This window comes from Atta colombica, unplaced genomic scaffold (assembly GCF_001594045.1).
Source record: "Atta colombica isolate Treedump-2 unplaced genomic scaffold, Acol1.0 scaffold155, whole genome shotgun sequence".
In the NCBI taxonomy this organism is placed as follows: domain Eukaryota; kingdom Metazoa; phylum Arthropoda; class Insecta; order Hymenoptera; family Formicidae; genus Atta; species Atta colombica.
The window spans coordinates 998,967-1,012,584 of record NW_017259245.1 but is presented as its reverse complement, the minus strand read 5'-3'; the positions used below and the strand labels follow the sequence as shown (position 1 = coordinate 1,012,584).

General features: G+C 27.1%; 2 protein-coding genes across 3 annotated transcripts in view; one reads left to right on the top strand and one right to left on the bottom strand.

Moving 5' to 3' along the window:
• Positions 1-9,037, top strand: part of LOC108685575 (adenylate cyclase type 2) — a 41,083-nt gene extending 32,046 nt beyond the window's left edge. The window contains exons 8-20 of one of the 2 annotated variants that reach the window (XM_018190425.1): positions 798-925; positions 2,057-2,215; positions 3,389-3,521; positions 4,882-4,973; positions 5,331-5,436; positions 5,500-5,558; positions 5,899-6,069; positions 6,562-6,799; positions 7,021-7,187; positions 7,275-7,512; positions 7,921-8,175; positions 8,449-8,566; positions 8,772-9,037. In XM_018190425.1, the coding sequence (XP_018045914.1) occupies positions 798-925; positions 2,057-2,215; positions 3,389-3,521; positions 4,882-4,973; positions 5,331-5,436; positions 5,500-5,558; positions 5,899-6,069; positions 6,562-6,799; positions 7,021-7,187; positions 7,275-7,512; positions 7,921-8,175; positions 8,449-8,566; positions 8,772-9,037 (2,130 nt within the window). The remainder of the gene's footprint in view (positions 1-797; positions 926-2,056; positions 2,216-3,388; positions 3,522-4,881; positions 4,974-5,330; positions 5,437-5,499; positions 5,559-5,898; positions 6,070-6,561; positions 6,800-7,020; positions 7,188-7,274; positions 7,513-7,920; positions 8,176-8,448; positions 8,567-8,771) is intronic. The other variant, XM_018190427.1, reaches the window with a different exon arrangement.
• Positions 9,038-10,902: 1,865 nt separating this feature from the next.
• Positions 10,903-13,618, bottom strand: part of LOC108685731 (chitooligosaccharidolytic beta-N-acetylglucosaminidase) — a 7,260-nt gene continuing 4,544 nt past the window's right edge. The window contains exons 4-6 of the mRNA XM_018190685.1: positions 12,444-12,955; positions 11,766-11,896; positions 10,903-11,408 (exon numbers count right to left, since the gene is read on the bottom strand). Of these exons, the coding sequence (XP_018046174.1) occupies positions 11,173-11,408; positions 11,766-11,896; positions 12,444-12,955 (879 nt within the window). The 3' untranslated portion in view covers positions 10,903-11,172. The remainder of the gene's footprint in view (positions 11,409-11,765; positions 11,897-12,443; positions 12,956-13,618) is intronic.

Genomic DNA, 13,618 nt, shown 5'->3' with positions numbered 1-13,618 from the left:
AAGATTACCAATCATGCGCGGATTTGCCAGATTTACCGAACAGATAAAATTTACCAAAAGATAATCGGCCCATTATAATAATGTAACACAAACGAAGTTAAATTCAAATTTTATATTTCTGCAAAATTCTATTACGCTAGAAATAGCGTCATGTATCATATAGGCGTCGATAGATGTTTTCCAACTAGTTCAGCATTCGTTCGAACTTTTCGACTTCTCGCTCTTTTCTCTACCGTTTGCAGTTGAATTGGCAAACGTGCGATATTTCGCGATAGGCAAACGATGACGCAGATGGAAAAACTTTATTCCATTTGTATGAAATATATACGATACTATCAAAGCTATGCCGGAAAAGCCTCTGTCTATTTTCTGACTTCGTAGTATATTTATCTTCGCAGATATATCGCCGCAAGGATATTTTGATTTATCCATAATAAGGGAAAGAGGGCAATTATAAAGCAAGTCTCAAAAAGATTTTATTAATTAATTAACAAATCTTATCATATATTTTCACTTATTAATTTTCAATTATTTCAAAAACTAATTATAACTACAAGAATTATTGTTTTTATTGTGACAATTTATATAAATAATAAAGAACTGCTTATAAATAATTATAAATATATTAATAAATATAAAATATTCGATACACTTTTTTTTACTTTTTATCTTAAAAAATATTTAAAATTTCTATTGAAGAGAGAATCCTTTTATTTTTATTACGAGCTAACGAAGCAAAATTTCACTTTGTTACGGAACGTAAAAGCTTAATAATGAATTAATTTATGACGTTTCAGGACAATCAGTGCATGAGAATCAAAATTTTGGGTGACTGTTACTATTGTGTTTCTGGACTTCCCGTTTCCCGTCCGAATCATGCTTACAATTGTGTTAATATGGGATTGCAAATGATCGATGCCATTAGGTGAGGATCAAATAAAATACAATATAATAAAACTACATTACAAACTAGTTCGTTAGTTACATATGTTTTTCTCTATCTACATTTCTTAATGTTTGCAGCTTAATAGGATGAAAAAAGAAATGTGAAAATAATTGCGCGACATTACTTTTATGCGCAGAGAAATGTACAAAAAGAAAGATTTTTCCATAAAAGCACGTAGAACATTGCAATATATTACAGAGTATATTCGACAATATTTTTTTCTTTTTTCACATTTTTCTCACATTTAATGCGTACAATGATATAGATACTTATTAAAATAATATATTTCAGAGATTTTTCGCCTACCCAATTATTTCAGTAATTCAGTTTAAAAAATTGTAGAAAAAACATTTTTAAAAACTTTGAATTTTTTTTCATAATTTTAAATAAGAGTAAAAAATATAATATCTTTATATAATTTTACATCATGCTGAGTTACATTATATAGTTATAAACATACATCATTATGATCGACAATAGTTGAAAATTTAACATTCTGGCATAAATCTAGTTAAATATCTCTTGCGCTTTAAAACATAGATATATGTGTGTGTGTGCGTGTGCGTGTGTGTGTGTGTGTGTGTGTGCGCGCGCGCGCGCGCACGCGTGTCGAATTGTTCACGTATCGAAATGCGGTAACGTGAATTAGAGGATTAATAGAACCACTTAGTGTTACATAGACATTAATTACAGAACAATGCGATTGATCAGCCAACCGTTACTTATTGTCCTTGGTAGTTTTGAGAAATTTATTCTTAAAAGTTTGCTCATTATTTTTTAATACTTGTTCTTGACATTTAACGTTTCAATACATTCTAGTAAAAAATCTTGTGTATTAAGTAAAAAAATATTTTTTCTTTAATCATAATTCTTTGGCATTCAAATATAGTCTCTATAATTAATGTTAATATTTATAATATTAGTTGTTATAATAAAGATATCTTTAATATTTTTGCGGATCTTGAACATTAAATTTATGAAACAACCTAAATTCATCAAACAATCTTCAAATTTAAAAGACAATGCAGCAAGAATGCAGGAGTAACATAATATATTTTCATAAAAATGCGAGATAAAAAGTATTTTCAAATTGAATTTTGTTGCATGTAGGTTTGTCCGCGAAGCTACCGGCTTTAACGTTGACATGAGGATAGGAATTCACACAGGGAACGTGCTGTGCGGAGTACTCGGTTTGCGGAAATGGCAATTCGACGTGTGGAGCGACGACGTGACCTTAGCCAATCACATGGAAAGCGGCGGTCTACCAGGGTAAGACGACTCACCACTGTCGTGATCCTCTCAATCTGTATTGGTCTTCATCTCTACCACACTGCGGTACAACGCTTATATCGTATTACATACAAAGTGCTCTATTGTTATCTGCAGATTGAACTGTCAACATTTGGGATATTTATTTAGTTAGGGGATTTTATTATTTTACGAAACATTGATATAATAATGTATAATTGTTCTTATATTTGATTTCTGTTTGTATAATATTGCAAAAAAAAAAGTAGGACTTTATTGTTGCATATTAAAGCTTTATAGAATTTTAGAAATTTAAAAAAATAACAAAATATTAATCATTGTTTTCTTTTACAATAATAAACTTCTGCAATAAGTCATTACCTAAGTTTAAGTCTTAAGCTTTAAGAAATTGATCAATCACAATCAAATGTGAGAAAAATAATCGATTAGGATCGGTCAATTTCTTAGAGTTTAAGATTTATAGCTTTATAAATAATGACTTATTATAGAAAATCTATTATTGTAAAAGAGAACGATCACTAATATTTTTTAATTTTTTGAAATTTCTAAAATTCTATGAGATCATAATTATGCAACAATAAAAATAATCCTATTTTTTTGTAAAAAACTCATTATAGAGAGAGAGAAAGAGAGAGAGAGAGAGAGAGAGAGAGAGAGAGAGAGAGAGAGAGAGAGAAAGAGATATTATAATACATAAATAATTAAAAAATGTAAATGCCCTGGTGAAAATTTTCTTAGAATTTTTCAAAATTTCTCTATAATTTTGTAACTTTCTCACATTTTTTTATACGAATTAAAACATTTCTCAGAAAATTTACATCTTTTCTCAGAATTTTTCATATATGTTAATTATGAAATATTGTAAGATTTTTATGATTTTTTTGTATAATTTCTGATGAAATGTCATAAAATCTAAAAAATTTAAAAATATTTTTTCAAAATTATGGGATAGGAAAATTTCAGAATATTTCATTCACTTGTATGAAAAATTCTGAAAGAAGATGTAAACTTTCCGAATATTTCTGAGTATTTCTGAAAAATGCTTCAATTCATATAAAAATCATAAGAAAAATTTTCACCAGTTTTCATTTCTCTTTTACGGATTACTATGCACAAATGAGAAAATAATTATATTATTTAAATTCTATTATAAAATTTCTTTTTAATTTTAAGGAGGGTTCATATAACGAAGGCTACTTTACTACAACTAGGCGATCATTTTGAAGTTGAACCAGGCAATGGAGGATCTCGGGAAAGTTATCTTGCTCAGCACAAAATAGAGACTTTTCTTATTGTGCCGACGAAAGTAAGTAGAAATTCGCTAAAAATTTATTGTAACTTAAAGTTTTTTTTTTTACAAAAATCTAATTCATTTATCTGCTCAGCCACTTCTAATTTTTTGTTAATAATTTATATTGTGCTTAACTCTTGTTGCTTAATCTTTCGCCAAAAGCAACTGTCTCTTACCGGTATCGCCGAAGGAAAAACACAATCCAATCTATCCTCATTTGCTATAGTAATACACACTTTATCTTCATCGGTGTTAATTATACATATAAAGATTAAATGTAAAAATTGATTTAAAGAGCAATTTCCGGTAGTACGTTAATTTATATTGCAAAAAAATAATTGCTTTTTAGAATATTTTAAAGAATGTATTTTTCTCATTGAAAAAAACAAATAAGTACGTGAGTATACTGTTAATGTAATATTTCACGACATAAAAATTCCTGAGAAAGTTAACTATATGATTCTTAAAAGTTGTATCTTTTTGTTTTTATATTGCAAATAATAATATTAAATAATTTTTTATAATTCTAACTTATTCACTTTGTAATATTATTTGAATTTTATATATAAAATAGTAAAAATTTTAATTCTTTACCAAAAAATAACTTACTCTTAATCAAATTACGTTCTAAAATGCTAAAATTTTCGCGACAATTACGAGACAATTGAACGAGGAGAATTTAAGCAAACGAACAGTGGTTTCCTTTATGAGAAGGAATAGAAGATTCGCATTAGTATCGCATTGAATAATTTATCACAAAGTGATAAAGTTCGTCGTGAAACAGGAAATCCGAGTAAATTAAGCCACGCCTTATCTCTGTATAAACGAAGTTTAGATCGTAATGCTCCGTTTATCGTCTCAATAAATATGTATCTTAAAAACTCGTTAAAAACTTGTTTAAAAGCTCGCTAAATCATTTTTCTTTCAGCGTACCATATCTTTTACTTTTCTTTACATATTCATGCCTTTTACTTTTCTGTATATACGAAAATTATGATTATGCGAAATATAAATCTTTAATATAATAAAAACGGAAAATTCTTCCTTGTAATGATTGAAACTTTTCTTTTATCATAGAAACATTTATATTACTCTTTGTATGTAAAGACGGATGTTTGATAATAATAGTGACAGTGATTGATACCCGTTGCTTGAAATTCCGTTCGCTTGTCCTATCTTACAATAATAAGATAAATGTTCTTCAGCAAAGATATTTTCTGTAGATAATTTTTTTATAAAAATAAAAAATTTAATCTTATTTGAAATAATTTTCTCTCTGATGAGAATTCTAACACACATATACATTATAGTTGCGCGTTAAAATAAAAATATCTCCAGAAAATGCAAATTTGCTGATAATTTTTACTCTCTACAGAAAAATCGAGAAGAAAATGGAATGGAAAATGGTGGAAATCGTATACAAGGACCTGGACCAATACCTTCCAGGCATGTCTTACATAATTCTGTGTCAGTTCTTATCAAATTAACATTTATGCAAAAATGTCAATATACAGTAACAGTAATAACTTCACAATAAAAGCTTTTAGTTAAAAGCTTTAATTATCAATATATTATATGTTTCATAATAAATTATGAATAGAAAATGTATCAAAAATAATTAAAAATACACATTTAATAAAAAAATATTTTATTTTATAATATACTATTCTTTGAAATTTATCTGTTATTTTAATATTATAGATTATCTTGTTAAAAATAATACATTATATTATATTTTTATGTTTTTTTTAAAGAACAAACAATAATAATATTATATAGAATTTATTAATAATAATTTTAATAATAAATATTATTTTTTTATAGATCCAGACCTAGTAGCAAAATGACAAAATACGTAGAATGTTGGGGTGCGGATAAGCCTTTCGCTAATATAGCAGAAGCGACATTAGCAAAAAATATTGGCCTAACAGTAAGCTACTATTTATTTCCATAAAGTTTTAATCAAATAATTAAAATGTACTTTTTTCGACAGAGCATAGCAATGATCGAATCAAATCTATTGGCAAATAATGCCAGCTGTTTTGATACACAGTGAGTTACATACATATACCTATTTACTTTATGTCAACATTACATTAAGATTATTTATCTGACATCTCGTTAATATCATATAAAAAATCTAGTTTAATCATTAATAGCTTAATGAAATTTAATAATAATTATATCACTCTTCTTTTCATTACCGCATTTCTACATAATTACATGGTATGCATGTAGCTATTATTAGGTACAATTTATTAATTATTTCACTATCCCTTTTGAGATAAATATTATATAATTTTTTTTGAAACGACAATATGAGAATGCTTACTTATATTAAATCAAGTAATTTGCGATATAGAAATGATTTCTATTTTTATGTACATTGTAGACACTGGTGTGGCGGAAGTGAAGGAATTTCGCCTATTACCTTTTGGTTCAAGGAAAAAAGTCAAGAACAGTTATATCGAGAGCAGAGAGATGAGCAATATCTTTGGTATGTTGTGGCCTCCAATGTGGTTTACGCTATCATGTTCTGTATCCAAATCATCTATCTACCAAGGTGAACTACAATTTAATCAAATATTATTAGTCGACTATTTAATACTATTTAATATAATATTAATATTAATTAATTTAATATAATATAATATTCTCACTTTCTTATTCTATTAACTCTATTACTCTAATATTTTAATATCATAATTTGTTAAAAAAATCAATATTTCTATATCTTTACTATACTCTACAAAATAAAATTATATTATTAATATATCTTATCTTTTTAATATTCATAAAATAGAAACTATTATATTATTAGTATTTATTTAATTAGGTAATTTATTTTATTTATATAATTCAATTAGACATATTAAAAATATTAGATACCGCGGAAAATCGTTTCTTTCCTTATAAATGTCTTTTCAAACAATGACACGAACTTTCCGCGGTACCTAATATTTTAATAATTAATTTATCAAACTTAATTAATCTCTTTCATTAATTTATTTCTACTTAATATTTTAAAAATCAATTTTATCGTTTATTTTCACAGAAGCATCATAGTTTATGGTTGCTTTGCAGCTGGTTTAGCATCCCTAATTATATTCGCTGCAATTTCTTGGTTTAGTGGAAAAACCGACTCTGAAAATATTGAAGAAACATCGAATCAAATCGCACTTAGCCGGGGTATCAGAATAACAGTATATTTGATAACGGCACTATTAGCTATCGCATCATCAGTTATTAGTCTGATCGAAGTTGATTACGTTGCAGGATACAATATTGTACCAGTGCGTATATTAAAAATTTTCCGATTATTTACGTCTTTAAAAAAATATATGGCATGGTTATCTTAGAAATTTTTAAACAATTCCTTTTATATCATTTATTAAGTTTTTTAAAAGCATTATTTATCATTATTTTTTTATATATTAATACAAAACTCTTTTAAGACAAATTTATACGCTTAAGTGGTTATTACCTATTTGCTTTTAATAAATAACATTTTCAGGTGTATATATATTCCCCAGTAATAGCATTAGTAGTTGGCTGGACACACTTGAGAGTCGATTTCTTGCTGAAACTAGGCGTAATGTTCCTATCCGTTACCATAATACTCGTAATCTTCTCTCAAGCACCAGTATTCCAAATGTACTACGAGAACTACCTTGGCACCAAGTAAGTAAGACGTTCTAAAAATTCAAACAGCACAGAGATAAATCGCAAGCTCGGTCTTGCAATGTTACGTGAGCTACATTTTCGCAGGTTTTACCACATCCATTATCTGATACAAGTAGGATATTTACTGGTTCTCGTCAGTCTGATACTGCACATTCTCGACAGACAAGTAGAATACACATCCAGAATGGATATTTTATGGAAGAGTAAGTTGAGAGTTGAACAAGACGAGGTAGAAACCATGAGAGGCATTAACAAGATTCTCTTGGAAAATATTCTTCCAGCGCACGTAGCTGATCACTTTTTAGCTACGAGAGCTATGCAGGTCAGCTCTTAAATTTCGATTTTCAAAATTATTTTCATCGTGTATACAATGAATTAATTTATTAAAAAGTAATAATTTTAATAAATCTAATTTATATGCCGTAATTAATGAAATTTGCACATTTCAATATACATAACTGATACATAATTAATATTCGGTAAGCATTTAAAATATGCCACAATAAATGTGCAGAATATTCAAATTAGTTGTTTATTCTGGGATCATGAATAGGAAAAAAGTTATAACAATTAGTTTAAAGTAATTAGAAGAATTTTGATATTAATCATATTTTAAAAATTTCTTTTCGGATCTCCCAGATAATATTTCCGATAGTAACTTAGGATTAATAAAAATCAATTAATTTATTAGTATATTGATATTGAAGCAAAGGTTATTGTCGTCTTCTAGGAACTCTATCATGAAAGATATAGCAGCATTGCTGTGATGTTTGCGTCAATTCCGAATTACAAGGAATTTTATGACGAAACCGACATAAATAAACAAGGTCTCGAATGTTTGCGTCTACTTAATGAAATCATTTGTGACTTCGACAAGCTTTTACTCAAGCCGAAGTTCTCAGGTATCGAAAAAATTAAGACGATAGGTAGTACTTACATGCTGGCGTCCGGGCTAAGCCCAGGAAAAGAGGATGGTGATGGCAAAGTAAGATCATAAAATTAAATTTTATAAAGCCGAAAGCTTAAGTAATTTCTTTAGAAACCTGTTCTATTTATAATGTTCTATAATAATCAATGTGTATCTTAATTAATTTTGATTTCTTTTTGAAAAGCTTTCAAATAAATATTTATCATGCGTAAAATAATTCCATATGATAAATCGATGTATATACATATATGCTTAGAATATTTTTTATTATTTTTTATTCTAATAAAAAAAATTATCAAAATAATGTTGTTCTTCATTTATTTTATGCAGGACCTATTGAAACAACAAGACCACAATGTGATCGTTCTCGTCGAGTTTGCCATCGCGCTTATGACAATTCTGGATCAGATCAACAGGGATTCTTTCCAGAGATTCAAATTAAGAATAGGTACTAACAGAAATGATATGATATATTATATTATCGTTAACGCTTTCATTATTAAATTCTTTTTATCAAAATACCTTTTTTAATTTAAATATTTTTAATAAGAATATTAAATGATAAACAATTGCGTAATGAATTATATATATTAACACTTGTCAATTGTCACTTTAACTCGATGAAATAAAGAAGTAATATATTTTTATTGTAGGCTTAAATCACGGTCCGGTGATAGCTGGCGTTGTAGGTGCCCAAAAGCCGCAATATGACATTTGGGGAAATACGGTAAATGTGGCTTCTAGAATGGATAGCTGCGGTGAAATGGGTAAGCTTCAAGTCACTGAAGACACTGCCAAGATTCTTATCAATGCCGGATATGAACTTGTTTGTCGAGGACCGACTTATGTGAAAGGCAAAGGAACTCTTACAACGTATTTCGTGAAGACACCTTTTGATGATAAGGGAGACAATTATTAGCAATGAGTTACGAATCATTAAAACAGTTTAGATTAAAAAAATCAAATTTGATCTTGTGATCGAAAAAAATTTCTTCAATGATCTATCGATCTTTACGAAAAAAGCGAAGTTCATTGCAGAGAATAGAATTTCGCTTAAATCATCTAGACGAATAAGAAAGATGTATTGTATTGAAAATCAAGTGTGATTTTAGAATCTTAACGCTCTATTTATCTATTTATGTAAAATCTGTAAAATATTCGTAGTATTTACTCATTTAAATAAGATGTATTTAAATAAGATGATCTTGTAAATAAGATTTTTCGCGAGAAAATACAAAAGAAATTAAATTATTTTTAAATTCATCATAAAAATTAAAATATTTGCAATATATATTCAATGTAATAATAATTTTATTGTTTTCTATTTTATATTATATATTAAAGCTCCTATTCACTATCACTATCTCAGATTGTGACAAGAAATAAGTAAACAAAAGCTTTAAAGAAAAAATAAATAATCGATATATGATGTATAAGAATACAAATATTCCGGATTACTAATTTTATTTTGCATTTAAAAGAAAATGAAAAATAGTATAAATAATTATCATTGTTAAGAATTAGAAAATGTTATGTGTCAGAGACAAAGCAAATGATTTTTTTACGTACATTACTTTTTACAATATACCCTAGAATCATTGCAGAAAAATTTCAAACACTGACCCATCTAGCGTTTGATAAGTAATCGTAAATATATTGTATCTGTCTAAGTAGATTATCTGTATATATACGTATATCTTCTTTATGACATTTTGACAGATGTATTGTAACACAATTATTGAGCTTCGATAGCTCATTTCTATGAATTCTCATATAATAAAATAAGTAGGCACTCTTGCTTTCTGTGTTCTACAGCCGCCTATTGCGAAAACTGTCGCTGTTATGCTTTGCACAGATTACAAATTTAAAATCCATATTTATGGGATAAGGGATTGAATTTGAAATTTTACGAGTTCATCATTCTCACATGAAGCCAACATATATAAGAAGCATATATAAGAATTAATACATATAGGAATGTATATATGCGTATCGAAATATATTATCGCAGCTCTCAAAAAATATCGATTATGTACCGCAAATATATATTTTCTGCGATAAATAAATTTCGAATTTCATCAAGAAAAACAATGACAGCTCCTCAATCCCAATTATCCCGATACATTCAATGTACGATATTGGTTTATATAGCTAACATTTATAGACTGCATTCAACAGAAAAAGTAGCTTTACACGACACACAATTGTTGTAAGACTTTTTAATATGACTGGTTCTTGCACTTACTTCATCAGTGAATCTAAATACATAAAATATAAAACAATTATATTATTGAATAATCTTTCAACAATTGCAAAGCTGCTTTTTCTGTTTTTTCTCTACGCAGCCATCTATTTTTCTTCACAATTCGAAAATATTATGAATGTGAATAAAAAGATAAAGTTCATTCCGATTATAACATATTATCATCTTTTATTTATTTATATTTATAATTAGAGGACAAATCACATAAGTTTTATTTTACAAAATGTTAATAAACATTATAATTATTACGACGTAACTTATTAGATAATCAGATTGTTCTTAATTAAATATCTAAGTATAAAATAAATGAAAAAATATGTGATTTCTTTTAAATACAAAGTATGTAAATTTTTCTTTAAGAAAAATTTAATTTTTATGTAATATTTTTGCAGTATAATTTTTGCACCGTAATTGTAATCGAAATAACATGAAACTTTTGAACTTTTTATCAAATATTAATGAGGTTTCTACGAAGACGAAGAAAGGAAAAAAATGTAAGGAAAAGCAAAATGACGACAAGATTAAAATATGATGATTTAATAATCTAATATCAGATCTTTATATACAGGAATTCTGAAACATTCTACAATTTTTCATCTTATAATTTCCGAAGAAAATTTATATTTAAGTTTATTTTTCAAAATAATATATAATATGTTTATAAATATAAAATATGAAAACTTTTTTTCATATTATGAGAATTATTTAATAATGTAATATCAAATATGTAGAAACAATGAAATTGCGTAAAAACAAAACAGATACAAATTTTTATAATATAGGTTTATTGTTTACGCGTAGCACGAACCTTGGTTTTGCAAGCACCATTCAGGTTCTAAACTGTCCGCGTTGATTTTTTGTAATTCGACGAGTCTCTGGCGATGCTTCAACATTCTGTGTTCGGCGTGATGCCATTTGGAATTCGGTTCGCTCCACAATCTTTCAGCCATCGCGGCCGATCTTGGCCACAATTTCATATCAATATTCGCGCTGTCCGCCTGTTCGGTCCAAAGTGCTGCTTCTCCACCTATGAAACAAATACATATAACACAAATATGTGATCAATCAAATTGTAATTATTCAGCGCATCAATGTTATAAACTACGTGTGTTAACGATTGTAAAATCTGTATATCTTTTTCTATTAAATTAGTTTTAATCAACAAGTCTTAATAATATTTCTAAGCATTCTCTTTTTCTTTTGAATGTATTAAGATAACACAAACAATTTTTAATAATGCAACAATAATTTTATGTAGATGTGATTGTGTTATGTAGATGTGATTATGTAGATGAATTTTATGTAGATCTTTATTTAACGTTTTAACATTATCTCATAACGCACAATTCGTAAAGTCTTAATAATACTTTAACAGGGAATTTACCTAGAATGAGATGCTTCTTATTTCCATATCCTTGTTTCTTGATTATCTCTAACGGAGAATTTTCATAGATCTTTTGCCATCCAATGTATGGCGAGCACCAATTATTGCCTTCACCTATCCAAGCTCCAAATCTATGAAAAGAAAAAATATAATTAATATTTAATCTTAAGATTTAGTATGTATGTTCATAGAATATATTTAACATGATAATTATTATATAATAACGTCAATTAACGTGATAATTATTATATAATAATTATACTAATTTTTTATTTACAAACAGTCAAATACTGATACATTTATAATAAAAATTTTTTAGAAATTGTCACATATTTTTTCAAAATTTCTACATAAATTTTAAAAGTTTTAAAAATTCACCATTTTATATAATTTTCTGACTATTTAAAAAAATTTCTCAAATTGATACACTTTTCAAAAATGTTGAAAAAATTCACATCTTTTGTAGAATTCCTTTTACAATTCTTTATATACACAAATTCTGAAACATTCTACGATTTTTCATCTTATAATTTCCGAAGAAAATTTATATTTAAGTTTATTTTTTAAAATCTTTATAAATATAAAATAATATGAAAACTTTTTGAGAACTTTATCTATTTAATATATTACAATTTAAAAAAGGTGAATATAACCCAATTCTACAAAATGTTTTCTTACCCACAATCAAGATACAAAGCATCATAATTTGAGAAAATAATCTTAAAATTGTTTTGCAACAATCGGCCGATAGTTGGGTCATTGCCAAGTGTCCAAATCTGAATGATATATTTTTTAGGATCCAGATGTTTAAGATTTTCCTCGTTCGTCAATCCGCTGGTCCATAAGACAGCCGAAATATTCTTGCCACCGTTGGCAATCTTCAGTTTTTCCAGAGCTTTCTTCTGGAAATAATCCCACAATAGATAGAAGCTGTTATCTTTAAGATTCCATCCCTTCTTTAACATCCAATCGGTGATAATTTTTTGGGATCGCCAGCAGTTAATGTTTACTTCGTCACCGCCCATATGGAAGATGTCCGGCTGTTGAAAATCTTCTATCATATCCTTATAAATTCCTTCAAGAATCTCATACACTCTTTCACTAGTAGGATTCAACTGACCGCATGGCGGTTCTACGCAATAATTCATCCAAGGCTCAGCTTTGAAGCAAACTGTTGCATTGTCGCCAACCTATTTGTTAACATATAGTATTGTAGATTAAAGCAAAATTTTAGAAAATTTTTAAAAAGTTATAATAATACAAAATTATACAGAAATTCTAACAAAATTTAAAATTGATACAGAAGTTATGAAAAATTATGCGAAGAATTCTAAGAAAAATTTTCACCAAGGAAACATTTGATCTATGTATTTTATTTCTTTCATAATATGTATTTTTACGATATTATAATGTAAAACAAATTAATATATATATTTTTAATATATATTTTTCATATAGTTAATATTATGTGCTCAAAGAATATGTTTAAGCTTTAACAAAGTGAACAATCATAAACAACATTCGTGGACATAATATTTTTTATTTAATTAATGTTTATTAATGCAAATACAGATGTTAATTGCTAAACAAGAAATGCGAATAATTAAAAAGAATTAATGATTAATCAAAAAAACGTAATAAAAAAACAATTAAACAAGTCTCTCTCTTTTACGTTCATATTGAAATATGGACTTTCTTTATTATTTTCATTATTTTCAATTATCAAAAAAACATTTGAATGCATAAAATTAATTGAATAATATTTTTTTTCGATTGATTGAGATATACTGGGGATTTGTATGGAAATATTGTCAAAATGATCTTTATTAATCCTGAGAAAGAGAAGGGGAGAG